This window comes from Teleopsis dalmanni, chromosome 1 (genome assembly GCF_002237135.1).
Source record: "Teleopsis dalmanni isolate 2A chromosome 1, ASM223713v2, whole genome shotgun sequence".
NCBI classification, from domain to species: domain Eukaryota; kingdom Metazoa; phylum Arthropoda; class Insecta; order Diptera; family Diopsidae; genus Teleopsis; species Teleopsis dalmanni.
In genome coordinates, this window is record NC_051846.1 from 229,173,907 (window position 1) to 229,200,000 (window position 26,094).

General features: G+C 28.6%; 1 protein-coding gene across 1 annotated transcript in view; it reads right to left on the bottom strand.

The window, feature by feature from the left end:
* Positions 1–570: 570 nt before the first annotated feature.
* LOC119672575 overlaps positions 571–26,094 on the bottom strand; it is a 33,058-nt gene continuing 7,534 nt past the window's right edge. Inside the window, exons 2-5 of the mRNA XM_038083664.1 lie at positions 11,528–11,790; positions 10,311–10,448; positions 3,724–3,903; positions 571–734 (exon numbers count right to left, since the gene is read on the bottom strand). Of these exons, the coding sequence (XP_037939592.1) occupies positions 712–734; positions 3,724–3,903; positions 10,311–10,448; positions 11,528–11,744 (558 nt within the window). The 5' untranslated portion in view covers positions 11,745–11,790 and the 3' untranslated portion in view covers positions 571–711. The remainder of the gene's footprint in view (positions 735–3,723; positions 3,904–10,310; positions 10,449–11,527; positions 11,791–26,094) is intronic.

The window sequence follows — 26,094 nt, forward strand, 5'->3', positions numbered from 1 at the left end:
TCATTTCTATCTTTTCTATGGAATATTTTTGTATTTTATTTTTTCCTCTTAATTTTTGTTTTATGTTCTATATTTTATGTTATGTAAAATTCTTGCTTTTCGTATAGAAATGCAAATAAAATTATTTTTGGTTTTTTTTTCTCAGTAAAATGTTTTACATTATTTCAATATTTTTTTTTTCATTATTAAATTTTGTAAAACAAATATAATATTTTAAAAATTACAGTATTTATATATCATTTTATTCTGTTTATTTTGTATTTTTTTTTTTAATTCGTATATAAGTAATACTTTTTATTTAAGTTAATATTTAATAAAATTTTAATGCTCCTTACACACACGTCTTTATTTTTGTTTTGGTTTTTTTTTCTTTTTCTATTTATATTTAATTTAAAATACAAATAATTTCATTGTTGTTGTTTTATTTTAGCTCCTTTTAGCAACTTTTAATGTATTTTCAATATAAGTTTTTTTTTATTTGATTTGTTTTCTATTTAAATTTAAATATTTTGCAACTATTTTCTTTAATGTTATTTATATATGCTATTTTTTTATTGAAAATTATTATAATAAATATTTTATTTTTATTTAATTTTTTATGCATTAATAGTTTTGTAAAATTTAAATCAATCTTTCCTGTTCTTAAATTTCTTGGGCTTATATTAGTTTTTTCAACTCAAACCACTGCTCAACTCAATTTAATTAATTAAATTAAGCACGACCTTTGCGGGCACCTGAAATAGATAAAAATATATTTATTTTAAAACCAATTTAAAAATATAATAAGCGAGCATATATAATTATTATTAAGAATTTAATATGCAACGGTTGGCAAAATGTTTAAAAATTGAAAAAAAAATTTAAACTAAATAAATTAATTAATTAAATTAATATTAATAATACAAATTATTATTATTATAACTTTTAAAGATAATTCTAATCTCAGTTTACCACAGTAAATTAATTAATTAAATTAATATTAATAATACAAATTATTATTATTATTAATTTTGATGATAATTCTTATCTCAGTTCACAAGGAATAAAAAAACGAATACTATTGATATAATAATAACAAAACTTATTTATTGTTACAATCTTATTATAATCTTAATCAGTAGTTTTTTAACTGGATATGCTTCTATTAAATACTACCTTTATGAAATGGAATTAACGCTTACAGACAGCTCCAGATTCTAGGAAATTTATATGAAACTTTCGCCTAACTTTTCTGCCTATGTACTGCAATTACCCATAGTACTTCTAATGTCTTTCTATGAATTGCATGAGATTTTCAATCTAATTGGCAGTTTGCTGTGTAAAAACCAACTACCAAAAGCAACTAGAGATTATAATGAGTACCAATCAAAATCCATGAATTACTTCGGAAACAAAAAATTCTTGAATGGAACTAAATGAAGAAGATGTAATTTTAGGCTATACGAGTTATATATATCTAGATCACACCGATATGTGTTAACATCTTCTATACTTCTTGTTTTTTTATGCTATTGTAATTGTAATATTTACCTAATGAATTCCAAATTGAAGGTCTTATATCAGTAATGCTTAAGAGGGATACATATAATCCACTATAAAGTTAATCAATTTCAAAAAATTGAGAATTATAAATCATCGATCTTATTATTTATTTCTACATAAACATTTGTAATATACAATACTGTAATTAACTATGAATGTTCTGGAACATGTTCATTTTATTCAAGTTTTTTGTGCACTTTATATTAAAATTTCGTTACACCTAGTTTCTTAGCTTATTTATTATATATATCAAAACCATCTAACTGAATGAGAATTAAAAATTATTTTCTTTTGTTACTTCTTTGTATTTTAAAATTTGAACCATGAAATAAAATATATGTATATATCATTTGCACAACTTTTATTAAAATTTCATTTCAGTTGCGAAGCAGACTTCACAACTTCATTGACCTTTATTCAACTTCTTTATATTCTACTTTATAAAAAAAAAAACGGACTTCTTTAAATTCTTTTCTCTTAATTTTACTAATATGGTATTGAACTGTTAAGTGCTTAGAGATACCGAGGCCATTCTTCTTGTGCGAACTTGAATCAATAAAGTTTCAGGTGCAATGATGGATTAGAACAGATCACAGGATCTGTTGCTAAGACGTGGATTTTATCAATTCTATATGTTATTTTTTCTTAAATTAGTGTTATAGTTACTTTATAATTATATGAGAATTTATTATAATTTCGCTACAACAACACAAAACAATTATTATTCCTGTAGATAAAAGGATTTTTAGTTTATAGAAATTTATATATATTAATTACTTAAGATAATTAATATTATCGCTGTTATATAATGCAGTTGCTAATATTCTTCTTGAAGGTCCAAGGATGGTTTTTACGGCGAGAAAGAATCGAATTATTGCTATTCAATAAAGTTCTAATATAAAAATGAATCGCAAAATAAGTTGGTAAGCGCATAACTCAACAACGCCTGGACCAATTTAGTCAATTCTTTTTTTTAATATGTTCGTTGAAGTCCAAGGATGGTTTTTATGGCGAGAAAAGAATTGAATTATTGCTATTCAATAGAGTTCTATCCTTTATATAAGAACGAAAAAATGTGTTGGTAAGCGCATAACTCAACAACGCCTGGACCAATTTAGTCAATTATTTTTTAAATGTTCGTTGAAGTCGAAGGATGGTTTTTACGGCGAGGAAAAAATCGAATTATTGCTATTCAATAAAGTTCATATTACATTACATACACTCACTGTTGTCTAAGCAACATCATCAGTATTTCAAATATTTCAAATTTCAAATATAATAATTAAATACTGTCCTAATATTTTACTGAGTTTTCTTTTTATATCGTGTTTTGTGCATGTGACACAATTTATATTCGATATGCCTCCTGTAAGACGATGTAATTTAGGTAGAAGAACCCGAAATGCTACAAACCAAACAAATTCCCGATCTAATCATACTGCACAAGAACGTGACGACCGAAATGAACTTGAAAGAATTTGGATATCACAAACGCATGAAGAGCGAGCGCGACATCAACTCATATTCGCGCAAGTTTGGATCGAGCTGCTTTCAGTTTCAGGTTTGAACCCTAAGTTCGTCTCTTAGTTTCAAACCCTCTGGCAGACATCCCAGTCGGGGTTTTTAGTGTATCTCAGAAGGGTGGTTCTTGGAAGAGAAGATACTTTGGTCACTCGAGCTGAACCCCACACACCAGGGTGACTGTTCTGTTCAGTAGATTTTTTTGCCCCGACTATAAAATAGGTAGGAACAAAAAACTGTCTGTCTGGTCCGCTAGTACATAATAAATTCAGTGATAATATAGTATGTAATTTAAGGTTAAATAACAATAAAAAGTGTAAAATTTCATTAATAATAGATTAACTGTTGATTGTAATAAAAATAAATCCTTTTCACTATGTATGCAAAAGCGAAATTTGATGCAAAAATTGAAGTTTTGTATAATTTAATTCAATTTCTTGTTTAATGAGATTAAATACGCTCCATAACACGATACGTCGATTTTGTGATTAATTAATTACTTATGCAAATAGCTTCAAATATCCTTTCGCGTCGAGTCACAAAGCTCAATATGGCAGCACTTGTGTTGTAATGTCAATTAAAATCAATGACCAATTCATTCATTTTACTTAACTGAAATCGTGTTTTACTTCTGTACTTTATTACAGTAAATGCGCTCACCTTTATCCTTGTTCTTACGCTGTTCTTTGGCGCTCTTATCCTTGGATTTGCCTGGTTTGCAATTCTTTTTGATGACACGTGTTGCTTCACACGATGGATCGCTGGTTGCTTTCAATTTATCAGCGCGTGTCATTTGTCCAGTAGTACACTCAGACCAGGACCCCTTCTCATAGCGACAGGCTGCAAAAGTGCAAATGGAAAACAAAAAAATTATTAGTCAAGGAGCAAAAATGCTTTAATGAAGATTAATTCTCGTTTTAACTGAACTCTACGAGTATAATACGTACATTGTATAATATATTAATTAATTAATTTCGGTGCGAAGGTAGAGTGTTCTGTGTAATACAATACTGTTTTGCAAGGCTTAAAAAGAAAGGTGTATGGGTATTAATGAATTTGTATGCTCATATTTTTTGATAGATTGTAGTATTATTTAAAAGGATTTTCATTATATGAATACATTACTTAATAGTAAGAGGAGTAATGACGTCGGTTGAACATTGAATTTATACAATCAATTAATCTAATTAAAAAAGACACTGGAGTGCTCAGCAAAGTAAATTTTATATAAATAAAGTATCGATGGTCGTTTAACACTAAGGGTTTTCAACTTGTCAACTACCATCTTAACTAATTTTATAATTAATATAAATTCTTTTTTCATTATCTAGTACAACTATATCACATTTTTTGATCGATATTAATACAATAGTCTCATACAATGAAATTTTGTGCATACAGTGTGACTGTTTGTGTCACATGCCAACTCTTTCATTAGTTCTTATCAGTATGGTATTGAATCACTCAGTTACTGACCAAATAATCACATACCGACAAGTTTTGGAAACCGCTTAACAACATAACATCGACTCCTACCATCTTTATGCCGATTATAAATATCACGATAGCTCATTAGCTAATACGTCTCTACTTAATGTCGTTCAGGAGTACTCGTAACCTCATGAAAACAGAATTAAATTTCTCAGCAACTCTATCAGTGGAGAAAAGAGTTTCTTTACATCTTTTGACATAACGTGCGGTGATCCTTTAGGCTGTGATTTTTTTCATTGCGTCACTGAAGTAAATATTCGCTAGTCAAGTTTTCATCACAAAAACATAATATTTTAAATATGCCTTAGGTATTTGGTTAAGCTGATGACATCGACATCATTGAGCGCAGCAAACATGATTTTACTTAGGTTTGGTGAGGAATAAGAACAAAGCAAAGTATAGGTCAACAAATAGTAAAAATTTAGGTTATATAAATGGTTGGCTGACAAAAATACTTTCAAAGTTGTTAATGACTTTATCTACCTCACCTCAATTCATCAGAACTATGTGAGACGAATCGGTACCATTGTTTATAAACGTTGCTAAGGACTAGATAAACAATTGAGCTACAAAATTATTCTAAAAACTAACATTTAAAAGGTCACTTATCACTCCTATGCTTCCTTTTGGCGCAGAATGCTATCACGGATGATGAATCAACACTGCAAGTATTAGACGATTCTCCATGATATGTTGACGACTTCTTTATACAAATGAACAATGAATTGTACAATACCTATTACAGCACTGAATTAATATAAATTCATTGAATAATTATTTAGCAGCTTCTTTGAATTAATCATGCTTTGGAGATGAAAAACAAATAAAGTACCTAAAGTGGCAATTGGAGGAAAAAGATATGATCTTCATATTTTTAATAGCGCGATTAGGCAGTAGAAATTATAAAAATTAGTATAAAATGGTATTATTTTAGTGATACAAAGGATGTAGATGACACTACTATGATGTATTCTAACGATGTAGATTTTACCTTACTAATAGAAAAAAAATAAGAGAATTAATAAGAGAATGTTAATTTATATTTATGAGACCATATTGTGGCGTAAAAATAAGCACCCAATGTGATGACGAATTCAGAATACGATGTATGTATATAATTATTTCAATTACTTGTTTTTCTTGTTAAGAGATCTAGTATCTGTGTTTCAAAGAAATTAAAAGTTAGTAAATTGGCAAAATCCCTAACAACAGAACTCACAGAATTATTGTAAGATTAAACTATTAGTTAATTAAAATAATTTGATTAGTATGTATAAATGAAATATTTTTCTTGAATTACGAAATGTAGACTATTCCAAAATATGAAAAATAAAGCAATAAAGCCTGTGAACTGTGGAAGACTGTTTATAACTACACAGGCTCTTCTGGAGACGAACATCTCTACGCTTGAGTCAAACCAAGGCTTATGTGAAAACAATGTCTTATGAATATAATTTACAACGCGTTTTTAATCGATTTCAGTCATGTAGGGGATGAAGAACTGGATAAATAAAGGAAGAGTTAAGGACAGAACAGATCTCTTATTTGAAAAATGCAGAAATTGTAATATTTGTTTGGAAAAATTATGAATGAAGAAACCAGCATTGTAAGTAATAGAACAAATGAACTCAATCATTCTAGTATTAATTTAAAATATGGAATCAAGGTCCGTAAAGTAGAAATAACTGAAAGACGAGTATTATATGCTGATTTTGGTATATTTTAAAAGGGAATATTTTGTATTTAAAATTCTTATAAAAAACTCTGTAAAGTGACCACAAATATTTAAACAAATATTTTCATTTTAAATTTGACTTAAACCCACAATACATATACTTTATAAAAAAAAATGCATTTCACTGCATATATAAAGGTAAAAATATCCGGATAAAAAAATGGTTATAAATAAATGAAAGGAAAATACAAACAAATTTAAAAAAATTTTTAAAGCCTGCAAATAAAGAAAAATATGTAAATTGTGAACTGCATTTATACATATTATATATATACTATATAAATATATACGTATATATACAAAGCTGTATGTGTAGTTGTATCAATGCCATGTTTAAATGTCGTACGGTAATATCTGTAATTTGGATTGTCCTTCCATCAGGATTTACGTTTTGTTAAAAGCCATTTGTCCTTCCAAGTGGTATGCCTGGTTACGTTTCCAACAAAGCGCGTACGAATTTTTCCGATTTTTTGTGCTTAAATTTTAAATGGCACCTTTGTTATTGCAGTTGGTAGTCATATTGTTATGTTAAAAAGAATAATGGAAGGGTTTTGGCCTTATCTTAGTGGCATATATTAACATAAGAATTGCAAACTAAAATGAGACTTGCACAGCAGTGCATAGAGAAAAATTGCAGCAACTCTGCTGGTGTGGCGTAGTCGAATGATGAAGAAATCGTATAGCATAAAAGGAAGAACATCGCCTGCAGAGAAGCTGAGTTATGAAAAAGATTATAATAAAGTATAAAAACTGATAAAACAAATTTCATAAAATGTAAATTGTTAGAAATTTACAAAATTCTGTTTGTTTTTTATAAAAGTACAAAAAGCATGTGATATTATCCACATTACTTTCATGTTCAAAAACTTATAATTTAAGTAAACACTTTTAATGGAGATTATGGTTTTGATATATCACAATTAAGCTTTCATTTTTATGTCTTCATGTATTTAATTATAAATGAACTGCTGTGTTAAACATAAACTTTTCTTAAGTATTAGAATGGATCGCAGCTTATCATTATGAACTTCGCCTATCCAGCAAAAATTGCATTTCCTACATAAAAACATTTTACTCTGTTGGCAGTTGATTGCAGTCGAAGATGTAGAAAATGTTGTACAACATAAGGAACTGATGCCTGCAATATTAATGCAAATACTGGGAACAACATAATCACCGCAATAACAATTTGCAATAATATTGCATTGGTAATAGCAACAACAATAGCAGCAATGAAAACAGCGGAAAGTAATTGCGTTTATAGTTGCAGTCATGCTTAACACAATTTAGCACGTCAACAGAAGTTAAAGCATATTTACATTTACATCCTTTCAACTCAACTATAAGGTTCTATGTGTAATATCCTAATAACACAAGTGCATGCAAGACCCGACACTCGCAAACTGCAAGGAGTGTTAAACTATAGCACGAGAATGAAGTCAAGAGCTGAGGCTACGCTGCTGCACTTTTATGAAATGGCAGGAATAAAAGGAAAATAAAACATTAAAGTGCACTAAAATGAGCCGGAAGTGCACCAGAATACAATGTTTTGTGCACTTGTTTTGTTATTTTGATGTTGTTGATGATGTGGTTGTTGCTGTTGCTGTTGGTGTTGGTGTTGGTGCAATAATAGTTGCTGTTCGTTGCTTCGACATGGCAGGCATTATTCTGCAGTCTTTGACTTTATTTAGTAACAATTTGAAAAAATGCACATTTCATTAATGTGCTGCTGCAGTGGCCATTAAACAATAAGAAATGGCGACCAACTATAAAGCAACTCAACGCGTTTATGAGGCGTTATAATGGCGTTACTGCATTACGCCTTGAAAGGTACTACGTGCTTTCATTTCATGCATTTTTGCTCAAGTTAAACTTCTAAAATTAGTGCCTTTAAAGCAAAATAGCACTTTGTTTTTATAGATTTTGTTTAAGTTTTTATTAAAAAATTTCTAAAAGTTCTTATACTCAATCGTTCATGCAAAAGTTCACCTTAAATGATTAAAGTTAGCAATTGACTTTTCATTTAAAAAAACATTTTTTTTTCTTAATTTCGTTTTTATCAATGGATTTTCTTTTAAACTTTATTGAAATTTTTTGTCGGTAATAAAAATTTATTGAAGTAAAATAAAGAAATCCGAAACTACGAACCTCTAGATCGAACACCGAAAAAAAAATCTGTTATAACTAAAGTTAATAAGCGTTATTGTAGACAAATCTCTTTCGAGGTTGTTAAATGGCACTTGGTCGTCGAAATTGACGAGTGACTCCAGGACGTAGACTTGGTCGTTCTTGAAATAATTCTCACCATTCACAAACTACCCCTTCTCCCTTATTATCTTACTCCTCTCTCTATTAATCATCCACTCTGTTACCATCTTCATCCATCTCTATTACCTACGTAACATATTCGTTTTGTAAAACTTTTTATGTCATCTACGATTAGGTTGCCTCGGGTGACAATAACAATAACCTTAATTGTAATTACAGAAAATTACTAATATCGCAGAAATATTATAAAGACGAGCGAATATAGTTCACATCAATATTTAGCTAAGAAAAAACCGTTTGCAGTTAACTAAAATTAACAACGATTTGTTGGTCTTCTGCGTTTTCTATACACACTTAAGTGACTTTATACCCCTTGATTTCAGCAGTATTAACCAGAGATGTCCGCCAGACAACTCGAACAGTCGGTAGTAACGGCTGTCTTTTATCATTGCTCATAATATTGATAAAAATAATATTTCACAATTGCCTACTGAGCCTGTTGTAATATCTATTGGCAACAGTGATTCTTTGTTATATCTCTAGACTGTCATCATTTTTGGTATTTACGCTGTTTCTCACATAAACAAAGCCGTTCATAGTTTTGAACTTATAGTTCTCAACAGTGCGTGGATCCCAAGAAACCTAGGAAATTTGTTTATTTACAGAAACTACTTTTTTTCTTTTACCAGAACACTAATTTACTATGAAAGCTGAAATATACATGATCAAGAACAGAACATTATTATCTTCGTAGAAAGTCAGGTAGTAATAAAAGCAATTGAATGGTTTAGTCGAGGATCGCAATGAAATATCGCGCCTTACTAATGAATATTACATGCCATCAAATTTGTTTTGTTGAATTTCTGAACGTAGGCTTAGTCGGGAGACACCTTGACATAAACGATAGTGTATGAACTGTTTAGGAACATTGATAAGACATAAGCTTTCTACATCTGTGACGAATAAAGTAGGAACTAATCTCTAGGTCGCTGGGCCTTTGTGTCATAAATAAGAAAAATAAGGCATCTTCTAGGCTACAACAAACTACAGTTGCCGTGCTTACTGGAGTACTAATGAGACACTGTGTTACTGCATCAATACTTTGATGGTGTCGTATTGCAACGAAATGACTATACAAGAGTTGATATGATGAAAAGGAACAGATAACTGTCAATCCATGCCATATTTTTGCTTAGGATTACAGACAAAGCGACTCCAATATCTAGGAAAGTAAATGTATCAGTTATCCTGAATTCATGAGAAAAGCCTAATTATTTAATATGGATACAATATGAGAATATCTCGAAAACAATGTTTAGTATAGTTTATATCTTTCCGTCAGTTTATCCGTCAGTTTATATTATATCATAATAGTAAATAATTGTCTACAAGGCTTATTATATATTTGTCATGGTTTTCTCAGAAAAGCCAAATTCTTTAATATGGATACAAAATGAGGATATCTCGAAAACAATATTTAGTATAATTCATCTCTTTTTGTCAGCTTTAAGAATATCATAGTGGTCAATAGTTGTCTGCAAAGCTTAGTGTTGGTGTGCGCATCAACAGACGCCATTTAAACCTAACCTAACCTAAGTTTTATATCATAAAATTTTTGGATTTTTTTGGACTAACCTAAAAATAATTCTTTTTGGATAAACTTTATTTTGAGTGATGTAAAGAATGATGTACATAATATAAAATGTATATATATATGAATATATATATATAAATAAATATATGTATTTCTTACCTTTTTTGCATTTCTTTTGTATGGTTCGAGTCTGATCGCAAGCTGGATCGCCCTTCTTCAATGTCAACGTTCGTGAACGTGTATTGGTTTTAGTATCGCACTCAGTCCATGGATTCTTACCATAACGACACGATAAGCCTACAATTATATAATTAAACACAAAAAGAGAATTGGTAATTTGGCAATAACAATAAAAATACGTTTAAGAAATCAAAGCTGGAAACCATAAAAAAGCGAAAACATAAAAATTACATCAATCAATTAAATTAATTTGCAATTAAGAGAAATTGTGGTCCATTTGTACCATTTAGACGAAGACGATGGCATGGGAAGGCACATGGGAAGGAGGCAATAAGAAGAAACTAAATTCATTTCTGTACTTAAGTACGACCACACACATGCTTACGTTGCCAACTTCAATTAATAAAAGAAAATGTTTTTCTTTAGCAGTATGCGTGGAGGATTTCCGCTTCTGCTTCGTACCGTCGCACTCACTGTTTCCTGTTGCTGCTGACATGTTCAATTCTTTGGCGTAAATTTAATGACATTTTTATTATTACAATTTTTCGTTATTTTTCCTTTAATTTTTTTTTTCTGTAATTTTTGTTTTTTTTTGTCATTTTGTATTTGGCATTTAGTATGATTTTTTTTTTTGTATACTTTGGCATTTAATAAAACCATAGGACGAGAAGAAGGAGGAGGAGAAGTTCCATTTGGAGACAGGGTATGAGTGAGCTGAGTCACAGAGTAGAACAGAAGACAAATGTTTGTGACAAGTCAGATAAGCGTTAAATGCATAAAGTAAATGGCAACTATAAAAAGCGGAAGAAGGAATATCAAGAAAAGCCAGAGAGCGACATTTTGAAATTACGCCGATGATAAATCGTAATGATTTCTTTCCTACGCTTGTGGTCGTTTGTCAACCAAATAAACGAAATTAATTTATTTTTTTCCTCTCAATATTAATAACCAAAAAAAAAAATATAAATCGTAATGACTTTGTAATTTATATGTAATGTATTTATTAGTGGTGGCCTCGTGCGAAATAATGTCAACGTGGGAAGCAATCTACCTTAATTGCCGTTGGAAACAATAAAAATTTATCAAAATGTTTTTAAAAATTTTAATGTTTATTTAATTAATTTTAATATTTATAATTTTATTTAAATTCGCATATTTATTTCGCTCTTTTTTGTAAATTAATGTCGATTACTTACCATCGCTCTTTGTGCCACGTTCATTGCGTATTAATATTTCATGGTCGTCTTCTTCCCAAATCTCACCCTGCGAAGCTGTTGTCGGTTGTGTCTGTTCGGCGACTGGCAATGCCAATGGCGTCTCTTGTACTTCCGTTGTGCCAAACACTGTCTCTGGCAGCACTGCCAGTGTTGCGAATGCAAGCACTGTTAGCGAAAACAAATGGCAACCCTTCATTACTGTCGTTTCTCACACGTACGTTCCAAGTGACAAAGTTTAAAATCTGTAAATATTAAGCAGAAAAAATAATATGAAGTGTTTTATTTAAAAATGATAAAATATTAAAGTATATTAAAGAAAAATTTGATGAAGTCGCAAATACGTTTTTCTTTCCCAATTATTTAAATATTTAAATAAGAAATGTAAATTGTTTTTGCTTTTCATTATAAAAACTTTAAATGTTCAAATCTGATTGAATACTTCCTCTTGCTCATTTTGCGGTTTCTGGTATGAGGTGCTTAAGTATGTATACGCAGTTATATAAGCGGTATAATGATGTCTGATTGATGAGCAAACTGTTGTCATGGAGATGTCATGGAGCTGACGTGATGATGTTAATACCATGAGAAACGGAATTCTCGTCGGAAATTCAAATGCGCTGGTGGCAAGATTATAGAAGATTATATGCAAAGTATGCTTGATTGATATTGATTTTTGTTATAAAATTTACGTTGAAGATTTCCGTATGAAAAGTGAGGAAAATTTTGACAAGATGAAATGGGAAAATATATAAAAGACAGATGCAATAGTAATAAATTAAAAATGGATTTAAGTCTTTTGAAATTATCTGAGCGAATGAGATCAATTATGTCAACATGATGAGAAAGAAGTTTTAATTATGTTTTCCATTTGCTGATTTATGTTTATATGATACCTTCTATGTTCATTTATTGGTTTTATTTTTTTGAGGAATAATTTCCATAGGTTCGTTAAATTTTCTATAAAATTATCACGAAAAATGTGAGATAGTGTGACATGAACTTTAATTAAAAACGACGTAATGAGTTAACTGAAAAATATAAAGGACATATTAAATTAATAATAATTTTTTTAAAGTTATGGAAAAAACTGTATTCAATATCTAAAAGCTGAAAATAGTTATTGTGAATAACTATTTCCGGGGTTCCGGTTGAGCACAGCACTCTAAAGTGTCAACAAATTTTGAAACGTTTTTGTCTTATCATTAATAAAATTTTGAAAATGATAACATTTTATTAAAAATGTATATAAGCAAATCTATATGTACTTATTAACTTATGCATACTCATTACTACGATGCTGGGAGTCTTTGAAACAAAAGTTTCTTTTAAGATAATTAGTCCTTACAAAGTTGGCGACGACTACCACATATTATTTTTTATTATTCAACAAAGAAATATCCATCGTTTTCGCTGGACACGATTGCTCAAGAAATAAGCAATTCTCTCCAAGTATTTAAACCACCAGTTATAAAAATAGTGGAGAAAAATAATGTCTCATGTGAAATGACTAATCTAAGGGATTGTTAAGTGTATTTAATTCACAGGTTTAGAGAAAGTGAACATGAAGTAAAGGCGCCTTAAGAGAATAACGCGTTAGATTGAAACCCAAAGTCTGTATTTGATGTACGGGTTTAAAGTAAAAGCGGCGAAGGCGCCTAAATGGATACAATATATTAGATCGTAATCCAAAAACTTTATTTAATGTACAAGGTAAAAGAATAAATAGAAACAAGAGGTAGAGGAATAATATGGTAGGTTGAAACCCGAGAACAAGTTGCTAAAACCCAAGAAAAAAGTATATAATTATGCGTTTGACAACTTCGACAAAATTAGAAAGCCATTTTTTTCAGAAATGAAATATAAAAAATCATGATATATATTAGTATCGTTAATAAGAACACACCAATTTTTTACAAATCAGATAACCTACGTTCTTAATTCTCCACTGGAATATTTACAAGGTAATGCGTTTTGTGCTATAATAATTCATACAGATAATTCTGTTATAATTTTCATATTACATACATTTCTAATAAGAATAATGTAAACATTTTAGAATACAGCTACTTAAAACGTAGACAGACTTCTTTATAAAAAATAAATTAATTTAAGATTATGTCAGTCCAGCATCCTCATATGACTTTTATTGCACCAAATCAGGTCTGAAATCTGAAACTAGAGAATACTATATCATATGGTTTGTCAGGAGCATTTTTTTTAAGGGTTTAATAAGGATGTTTTTTCTAGAGAGAGATCATATTATTCTCAGTCTACTACTGCTATCTTCTAATGTAATGATAATTATATAGAATAGAACAATAATAATCTGAAGATCCTGAAGATTAACTCGCTTAAACTTAATTGAAATGCCTTCCATTTACATCAATTGTTTGTCAAAGCAATCAATCTCATAGAAGACTTCTGTTTACTTAATAAGATAGCATATGTTTTATACATTTTTATTAAAATCCAATACAAAAATATAAAAAAATTCCATACTTAAACACCATTTGAATAAACAGGCACCACTTGTAAGTTATAAAAACTAGTAATATGTTCTTACTTCGGTATAATTTGTTAGATAGTATATGTGAAATATACAGGCAGGGGATCTGGAGTATAACAAATCTGTATACTCTTCTTGCGTTCTTACAAAATTATAATCGATTTTATTTTGTCAGAGGAATTTGACGCAGCGCAAAGTTCCACAATTGGCTTAGAGACTAAGCTTTACGATTCGGATTATATAAATAAAAGGTGTTTAAAATCATACAACTTCTCTCAAACTCTAAAATCCTTTAACAGAATTGACTTACAAGCTAAAGTCACAAGACTGGTCATCAACAGAACTAAAATGTTTAAGGTGGACTTAAGAATGTTTGAGAGAATTGTTACTTATATGAAATAATAGCGGAACCCTTGGCTTAGTCACCTGCGGAATACATCGCTAATAAAATTTTTTTATCCCCCAAATATTTAAGAACTTCCGAAAGACATTTAACATTAAAATATTGCTTTTCTTGGCTTTTACACAAAGGTAATACTGACAAAGTACGTCAGCAAAACACTTTAGTCCTGGGTAACAACATTTTTCGCCACTATGCTACCCAGACTGCACTCCATACTTTTTCAAGTCAAAAAAAGAAAAATATGAATATGGCCATTAGAAATAAATTTTAATATATATATTCATAATATATACATATATATAGCGAAATCTGTTATAAGCTTACTTACCATATGGGAAGGCACCTAATACCAATATTAATAATCTTCAAATTTGCCAGCATATAGTACAGCGGAGAGTAAATAATGCTCCTTTCAGGCGTTATCTATCTTATTGAAACGATAGAACGCTTAAGATAATTTTTCACAGAGACTGGAGGGTTCGAATTGTTAAAAATTTTATAGGTTTCAATTTATAGGTTTATAGGCCATTTTAGTACAATCTTGAACCAAATGTTGATATCACCAAATCAAGCAATTTCAAAAAGGTATGCGGTACTTCTTAGTATAACAAATGAATCAATTACTCCATTAAGCTGAATATTTAAGTTATTCAATACACTGGCACATCCACCAAAATTGGTAGAGGTTTGGTGTAGCTTGCATAGCTTCAAGTAAAAAAAAAAATAATCAAAAATAATATATTTGATTAAAACGAAACTTTGATTACTTTAGTTTAAAAAATTAATTTTTAAACTAAAGTAAAAATAATTGAGAACCAACTCCTTTTCAATCTTATTCTATAATTCTTCACTATTTTTGAGTAATAAATGTTCAAGACATTTACACATACCCGCACATATATTTTAAATTTACATATTCAAATATATACTTTAATTTTTTATTAAAAAAAAATCATTTTCTGTCGTTGCCATAATGAAAATGCAGAACACAAACGTTCACATTTAAAATGCACATCAAACGCAGACACAACTCCTGACGAAGCAAAAAGGAGTTTGGCTAAAGTGGTAGGAAGACACCTGCAGAATTTTCTGGAAGAGTTGTTACCTCAGTATTTCCTTTCATTTAAAATGCTTAAATGTGCAAATATGCAAAACAAATGCAGCAAAGCGAAATGGTTTTATGCCTGTGATTATTCAAATTCCTGCCATGCAAAATGTTACCAAGACAATGAGTGTGAGTGATGGGAATACGAATGGGGCTGAGAACGATGGTGTTGTGCTGGTGATGATGATGTATGGTAAAACAATCTGGTAAAGTTCAAAGTGAATTAAAGCTTTGATGTTGATGTTGATTACTTCGAATGGAAATAAAACAAAAGGAAATTTAAAAAAAAAATACGACACAGAAAAATGAGAAAAATATAAAATTAACTTTTTTTTCGTAAAAATAAACACTCATACGCTGTGTAGAACAATTAGTAAAAAAATGAACTAAAATAAAATACAAAAATTTGATTGCCTTTTTTAATTAATGTGAGTACACAATTATTAATTTTATTATAATTAAAATGTTAATTGTATGTTTTCATTTAAATTTTTAATTTTGTTACATTTTAGTTTTAAAACTTTTTATATTAAAATAGAGTGCAACGTGACTAGCCCATTTACTACATTATAATTATTGTTATAAGCTTTTCACATTAATTAACTATTTTATGTTCTCATAACAAATTCTACGATTATGCACTTAAATAATGGCTTTTAATTAGGCAATTTATTTCGAAAACCAGAACATGCACTTTTCCATAACATGACAAAAAAATGTTACTAAATAAGTTATAAAGCTATACAATATTGTTTATATTGTTATATATGGTGGTATATTATGTAAAACTATGTTTTTATATAGAAAGAGTATATTAAATAGAACAGCTTTTATTATAATAATTTTAAATAAATCGTATGAAGTTGATATTTGGCTAATGTAAGCATGCATTTAAACGAGTTGTAAATATACAATAAGTTACTGTTAGGCATTGTATAATTATGTTACATAGAAGCATAGATACCTATTGTACATAATTTTGATATAAAATAGTGTATTAGTAGTTTAAAAATAATACTGTATATTACATGGATGTACAATTAACACTTTACAACCATTAAAAACGTATATATACGTGCTATTTAACAGATACTATAAAAATATATTTCTGTTAAGTTGCGTGTATTTTTTGCATGTATTAAAAAAATTACTTAAATTTACTGTTTATAGCTAATTTTACAATTTTCTACAAAATTTATATGAGCACCAGTCACGATGTTGACAATTCTTGAGAACAACTGACACTTATACCCAAATGGTTGTCATATGCACATGAAATTATGAAGAAATGAAAAAACTAAGTATAATCGACTGAATTCGAAAAATATGGTTACCATTTAATTGAAGCTAAAGATACATATTTGGCTTTTATTCTATGTGAAAAATAATTAGTAATTGTCGAATAAAACTCGAAAAATATTATCTATCTATTATAGAGCTATATAACTATATTAACGCTTGACTTAAACCGCAATACAATTTCTGCAGTTTAATTGAGATATGGTCTTCAACTCCATAAACAAGTTTTCTTTTATGACTGGAATTATTTAAAAAAGCTAGTAATATTAGAACTACTCTAAAAAAAAGAAAGAAAAAATGTAGTTTTTATACAATACTGGCATTTTTGAAACATGCAGCATTTATAGTTTCAGGATTATTTGCTTTGGGTTTCAAATTTATATTATATACGGTTTCTTGTCATTGGGCCTGAAATATGACACTACTCAATGTTTTCTATAGCTTATTAGGAAATAGCTGTCGAAAGTGTCGAAAGTTTAAGGATTGTCTATATAATCATCATCCATATTATAACTGTTCTTAAATAATTTCTGTGATGACAAATCAGATATAATCTTGCTGGCCTATTCACATCACCAAAATGTGAAATTATTCGGTTAGAAAATTCTCTGCGCAACGAAACTAAAACAGTACGTGTTGTGTGGGTTATAGTATTGTCATGTTGTGATATTGTAACTACAAATTTTCTACATTCATAACCTCAATTTCATAAGAAAAACAATTGTAATGATATACTGTATGGACCTAACACACCTCTATATCAATAACTTTTTGTAGAAATTATGTTTTGATAATAACTTGTACATTATAACTGCTTTCCTTGTGACTATTTTGTTTGTTGACCTATTCATCATATAGACACCAAATGGCAGCAAACTGTTAGTGGTAAGCAGAAGGGTCCACGTAGATAGTTAATTAACGCAGCTTTAACGCTACTTTAGGTCATACCTACACAGATTTCGACATTAACACAGCCTTTAACATACTTATTGCAGATGCGACATTACGGAGGATCGGTATTACTAAATCTTCAAGTGTGAAAGATACAACATAATGAGACATGGTCGAAATGCTATTTTTAGAGAGATCTATATTGCTGATAGCTTAGTAGAGTTTATATTTAGTTCGGCAAAAGGAGAGCAGTATCAAATATGGCCACTATAGTAATCAAAGAGCAATGACAACTAAAAGACTATCAAAATGCCTTGAACGAGTGAACATTTAAAGTTAGACTCATCCAAGTAGAATCACAGAATGTCAAGTCTCATGAACGGATATGTAAAAAATGATTCAAATTTATCTTGATATCATTTCAAAGTTATCTTATAAATTTACTTTAAATTTTATCTTAAAAACTAAATAAAGCAAAAATACATTAATTAAAAGGAGCTATGCAAACAATTTATAATAGAAGTTGTTTATCTTTCTCAAAACTTGCTTATTAAATAATTTTACAAAAATAGAGAAAATAACAGAAATTCTTCTGCAATTAAAAAGCCACTCATATACATACATACATGGACACATAAAGGAACTGCATTCATAAAACCGTCTTCTGTGTAACAAAAATGGCGGTTGTCTGCATGATGAACCACCATTTCCGGATGCGAGTTTGAATAAAATTGCACACATGAGTACTTGTGCATATTTCTGTGGAAGCAAGCATTTTAACTAATTTGCAGATAAACAAGTTCATCTTTCAAAAAACTTTCTTAAATATTTTATGAGATATTTTGCATGAACACTTAAGTAAAAAAGCAAAAAGTTTGTGAAGCAAAGTCTTGAAATGTAAGAACTTCTCACGCACATGAAAATTTGAAGGATTTGGAAAATAACTCAAAGACGCTATTTTTATTATAGAAGTTTTTATAATTTTATATCTCTTACTTTTCAACTCATTTTAGTTAAATGAATTTATATTTAAGATATTTTTGAGTTTCAATTTCTGTTTTGAAAAAGTTATGTTTAAGTATGTGAAGTAATTTGTCTAAAACATTTCAAATTATTTTGATCCATTTTCTCATATTCTCCTTTGCAGAGAATAATTTTTTAGAGCGCAGCAATCAATTATTAAGAAATGATTATAAAGTAATTGAAACCTTTTTTAATCAATTATGGAAAATAGAATTATTTATTTTTACTACATAAGATAGTGAAGAGCATACACAAAGATTTTTGGATTAAAATTCTATTTCTGCAGTTCACTCTTTTCTGTCTGCTTACATATCAAAAAGTATTGAACGTAGAAATCACTTTAAACTAGCTTATGATGAAAATTATATATAATATTAAATATCACTTTTATTATTTTTCATGCATTTATTTTGTTATTGTTTTATTATAAATAGTTATACTATACTATAGGTATAGTGTAAGCAAGTTTATAATAAAAATAATAAAAATAATATTATATATAATATATAATAATATATAATAATATTATATATAATATTCTTTCAATATTGAGAACTATCTTCCTTCCATCAGGTTAATCGAAGCTGAAGTCTCTCAGGCTTTTTCGCATTCCCTTAAACCTTATTTAATTTATACACTCAGAAAAATAATTTGATTGGAGCTAAAATTTTTCTAACAAAATTGATCAGAACTGCTAATATTCTAAAAACTGGAACCCTATTTGTTTTCTATGGAAACTGATGATACAAGTATACATCCTGTATTCTGATCTAGATGCAACTAAAATTTTTACATCTCTGCAAGTGCATATTGATGATTAGGTCAATAATTTTCAGAAATAGAAGGCAATCATTGATGTTATCAGAATCCAAGGATTTTAACAATCAATAATGATAGAATTGAGTGAAGGGTTACAGTGAAAAGTTGATTTAATTTATAACTTAATTTTGACTGATTTAACTAAAAAGTTGAGTTTCAGTACAGAAACTCTTAATAATATTTAATCTCTTTAACTTTTATTTTTTAAAAGTAAAAAATCAAACTGCAAATATAGAATGCTCATTACTAGGGAAGTTATCAAGCCATATTTGGTTGCGTAGTTTTTAATATGGCAGTTATATCCACCCTTGAGGATGTGCAAAAATTCGGAAACCCTACCCAACGAAAGAGATTCGAAACTAATTGTTTGGTATGTCAAAAAATCTGAATTTTATACAGATTATCATGTTGAAACTCTTCTCAAGAATATGAAGAGCATCCAAACTATTTAACAAAATAGATAGCCATTCCAAAAGCTCCACTTAGAATAATGCAAACGACGGAATCAGGATTTGTCGTAATCAATTCTGTGATATTTTAAGGAAAATGGGTGTTTGCGTCAGCCAATATCATTCTTTAAAAGCATGGCACGTGCTTTTGTTAGTCACTTACAAATAAAGTGACAAAAAACTTGAAAGTTGAGCATTGAAAGTTTGTATAGTTTTGGCTACTTATGGAAAAACACAATTAGTCAACATTTCTAATTTAACAAGCTCGAGTTTTAAGTCTGGTACTTGCAGTCCAACAAATTATATACGGACTATAAGCTAACTAAATAAAAATTCGAACATTTTAATGTTTAATTTTGTCTTGCCGAAAATGACTCGTGTTTATGACGAAAAGAAACTATTTAAAAATTAGATAAATTCGAATAGCAAAGAAAAGATAAGGACAAAATTTTTACTTAATTTATTGAAATTTGGCTTAACAATTAATTATTTTCTAAGATCACTGATGACGAGTACTTGGCAATACTCGAAACAGCGGTGTATAGTTAGTCAAATTTTAATAAATTAATCAAATTTTTGTTATTGTTTCTTCATTACTGTTCGAAATCTTTCAATGTCTTTCGTTTTATTATTATTTTTCAAAAGTGCGTTAGTTATGTTAGCGGTATTCTGTCAATATATCTTTACACAACGAATTTTAGTTCAGTTGCTTTAACATCATTTTTATGTTTCTGATTGTAAGGAAATAAAACATATCAATAAAACTGTTTTCGATTTTATGCATTTGATGCACTTTTTCATTAATAAGTTTTTTATATTAACAGAAAAGGTATTTACTAGTAATCCTGCTCAAATAAGAAGCTGGGTGTAAAGAGATATGATAGATCATTTAAGGGAAAACTTAATTTATATAAGCCTATAAATATAATGAATAAGTAGGCAATAAAGCTTCTTATATAACATAATCGCTATGAAAAATTTTGAAAATTAACATTTAAAAATCTGATACAAATGTTGGCATATTTTTTTTCATAAAATATATACATTTTTCGTTATTTTTTCATATCTTATATCTTTCATTTTTATCATGATTTGAAACTTTTATTCTGTATAAAATTAAATATTCGAAACTTTTGCAGATTCTCTTTTTTTTTAAATTTATTCGCACTGTTAAAAGTTTCTTATTTAATTATTCGCTATACAAATTAATAAATTTTTATGACGGCATTTCGTTTTAACAACGTTTTTCTTGCTAACTCGAACAATATGCAAAACTTTTTCAATTAACATTTCAGAATTACAGCAACAAAAGCTAAAGGGGCGCACACAAAAACGTTCCCATATTCCCGGAGTTGAGGAAGAATGAGTGAGAATCATTTCACATGAGTCCCAATACACACCCAAACTGAAGCCTGGATATGTTAAAATTTTAATTTTTGAATTTAACTGAAAACTTCACTTGCTGAACAACATACAGACATATAAACAGACAGACAGACAGACAGAGAGACAGGCAGACCTTTTTTTCCGGATTATTTTTTGTCATTAGAATTTTCGTTTTAGTTTGAATTTAAAATTTCACTCGCGTTTGGATATGTTTTTGTGCTCGAAAAGCTGAAAAACACATGAAAAACCGAATTGGATTGCTTCTGGATTGAGTGAGCAACGCACGTGTAAAAAGTTTTCCTTATGAGAACGTGCTTGAAATTGGAATGGAAAGGTGTGTGAACATGTGTAGGCAAATGTATTTTTTATGATGTCAGGAAAGGATAATGGTTGGATCCAGTTAATTGCATTCAAAGGAACTAACGTTAAAGGTATTTGTGATATTGCAGTGAATAAGATTTTACTGTTGTGTTCTATTAATTGAAGGTGGCATAGTGGGTGCTGTGAGGTAGCTCACTGGAAAATGGTATATAGAGAATATCAAGAGATTTTTGTACTTAATTTAATGCGTAATCGTTATGATAGACATGTATTCAAAATGAATCAAAATAGATTATAAAGTATACAGCAATTTAGATACGTAAAATCGATAAAGTTAGTGAAAATATGTATGTAAACCTGATATGGACTGAGTAGACAACTTGCTAAATTGAAAATTCTATTTCAATGCATATATCGGAAAAATCTTTGTAAGCATTGAGTAATAAAAATACATAAAAAATTATTCTAAAGCAAATAATTATAACTATAGGCTGTAGAATTATATTATTCTTAGTAAATTTTGCTTAATAAGTAGTATAACTCAATAAGTAATATAACTCAATAAGTAGTATTACTCAATAAGTAGTATAAAAATATATAATATGAATTTGACTAAACTTATTTTTTTTAGCTATTTAACACAATTCATAACTACATATTATAAAACATATTTATTATTTACATTGTAAGATGTAAGGACTGTCCTAAAGCATATATTTACTATATGTAAAGATCTTATTCTACTTTTTGTTCGATGATGATTAATAATAATTAAATTTTAAAATCTTCTGCAACCAGAATCAGTATTAGAATCATAAAAAATAATACAATGATTTTTCCTATAAGCTCTGACTCTTTTATATGCTTAATGCACATCTGGCGCTTAGAAACAGTTCGAAATAATAGTACATCACACCTATCTAGAATAATAACTAATATATTAGGAACCAAATATATTGTACCCATATCAAAAAATTCAAAAACAAGACATTAGAGTAAAGCTAAAGAATTTAATATCACGTTTTAGTTTAAAAACATGATTTAATGATGGAACGTCTTAAACTAGCATATGCGTAGTATATTATGAAAAAGAGTCTTAGAAATTAATTCTCAAAAAAAAGTTAACATACTATAACTCAATATACTTAAAATACAAAAACAATATACTATTAATCTATACGAAACTCAAAATGGTAGGACGAGAGTGGAGCATTCTTCAAATGGTGTAGATAATGAAATAAGTTTTGAAAAATATACGTATTGGAAACATTCTAAAATACTTACTATAAGTACGATATAAATGATAACAAAAAATTATAAAATACTCGTTAATGAAAATAAATATATTTAGTTAAACCATGAGTAAATAAAATATAATGAGAAACATAACTCATGCACAAAGTTTTAATCAAATGATGATATACTCGTATTACAATTTTGAATTGTATAGTTTATAATATATATATATGGATATACCTACTTGATATAAGTATTTACATCTACATATGTCGGCTGCTTATTATGACACTATAAATATAAAGAAGGTGCAAAACGATCTTATACTCTTTCTCTATTAAATTATCTAGTTGCAATAACACACCTAGCAGTCTTAGAGCTGATTATACAGCAGTAAGTAAGATACTTAAACTTTAATACTGCATTAAGTCATTTTCATTGAGTTTATTTATACTTAAGTCAGTTTTGGGACTTAAGTTATGAGTTTGAAATCGGTTCTTAGTATGTTAGCTGAAATCAGTTTTGTGTCCTGTGTAGTAAACCCTTTTTTTGAAAGCAGTTTTATATCATAAATGTTGATTTGCGCTCATAATAGCGTCGTTTGATATAATTTTGACTAATGTTGCTCTTTGCTGTGATTTTTAATCAACTCTTTTTGTTACAATTCTTAGTTGGGCTTTAAGTGGTGTCTATTTTTTATAACAATAATTTAAGTTCAAATAAAATGACCTTAAGTGTATAAATAACACTAGACAACATAGTGAACATTATCATATATAACATTAATTCCTAAATACTGACAAAAGGACAGTAAAATTCTAAAACAATTAATCTGTATTTCAAATTTTTGGTAAAAATTAAAGGAATCAATTTTGTTCTATTTCTCCTAATTGAACAAAAAATCACTAACAAATGAAATAAAAACTTTTAATTGATTTTTAAGTGCTTCAACTTTGTGAAAATTTTAATTTTTCTCAACAAAAAACTAAAACCAAGGAAAAAAATGTAAATCAAAATTGAATTAATTGAATTCGATATCTGTTTTCTCTACATAGAAGGACGAATGTTTCCATTCCTTTATATCTACATGCTTTTTGCTACATTTTCATATAAAATTTAACATTTTTTTATACTCATAACATTTGCCACTACGTCTCCCCATTTCATTGAACTAACTCTCTTATCCTTCAAAAAATTTCAAACAGTCTATTCTCCTTCTTTAGTATATCCTTTTTTGCTTTTCTTTTCATATTTAAACTAATATATTTTTGATTACTCATTTTTATTTGTGAATATATATATTTTTTAATTATCCTTGCAGAAGTGGCAATATATTCACAATGAACACACTCAGATGACCTCAATAAAAACATTTAATACGCATCCTTTGATTGCACATCCTTGAGTGTATAATATTCGCCATAACTTCGATATACAATGTAGTCGTACTTAATGTGTAGCCACACACACACACACACACCAACACAACACTGCCCAGGGATGTTTCGACGCTTCTCCATTGTCCAGCATGAGTCAGCATCGGTCGGTCTCAGTTATGAGTGCTGTTATTTATGTGCTCAGCTGTGGGTAATGTTGGTACCGGATTCGATTTATTTTTACGTATATTGAATATCTTTTTTTTGGTTTGGGTACCGGGAACTGGGAACTGGGCACTGTGCACTGGGCACTCTGTGCGGTAATGCAAACAGTAATAAAATACATTGAAATGATATGGCAATGCGATAAATCAGAAATGGCATGCAGTTTATTTTGGCATTTTTGTATCCTTCATGCATATTATGGAAATTCATATTTCTCCATTTCTCAATATTGAAATTATTTGTGTACTTTGGCAGAAAAAAAGGATTTTAAAATTGATTGAACACGATATACATATTTTTATACACGATATAATCGGCTTAATTAATTTAATATTTTTTATTGAAGAGAGAGATGAATGTGTGCTACTGCTAAATATTATTCAAACTTTGCAATTAAATAATTTTATTTTTTTCTATTGTGATAAAAATAATTTAAATATTTAAATAATCGTGTCCTTTTAATTAGAACATTAGTTATATATGTGAGTGTTTTGTCTATTTACTTTTATATGAATTTTAAAATTTTAGTGATTTAAAATTGTATTTTTATCAAGGCTTTTGTTAGTACTAGTCGCTGGCAAGTATTATGTGTTAGTGTCTACAACATAGCACGATATAGTTTTTACTCTATTAGTTAACTTTAAGTTCTTTTGATTCAGTGATTTGACTTTTTGTATCAATGATTTTTTAATAATAATAAGAAAATTTAAAAAAAAAATACGTCACTTTTCTTAACTGCAGAATTAAGACTTCATTCTTAATTAATGCACTTTCGTTTCATCTGATTCTACTTTTGCAACAACGTCCAGTACTTCAGTACTTCTTTATTTTTTGCAAATAGATATTACCTTATTATTATCAGTCTGCAATATAAACGAAACAAACAGTTTGCTGTTCAGTTAGGGACTTGTTCCATGTAAAAAATTCAAAATGGGTTCAGAGAGCTTATTTCCTTTTCATGGCTTTCATTACAGTTATTTGTTTATTATAATGGGCAAATATATGGAAAATATACTATTTTTTACAAGAAAAGATCTAAAGTTAATTAGAGAAATTTTGTTTGAACTTGCAACAACCTTATTCTCAAATTTTTTTTGTAATTCTGATATAACACTATCAACACTTTCTGTAATATAAACTATACAACATCTCTACTATTACAGGTACAAATCACGAGAAAAGTTCATAATCCCTTCGCATTGTTGTAGAAAGCATTCTTCAATGTAAACTATTAAAATATTATGTAGTCCTAAAAATAATACTGGTTTTTATTACCGTTGAATAAAATAGAAATTCAAGTATTACTCTCACAGATTTTTTGTTAAATTTTTGATAGAAATGTAAGAACTTCCGTGTTAAATTCTGGAAATCTATATAACAAGACATAAAATTTTTTCCGTAAATACATTGATTTCAAATCTATAAGCAACTTTAATATGATCAGCATCACACATAGGTAACATATATGATATATTTATTTCCAATGTAATTTATGTAAATAGAAAGT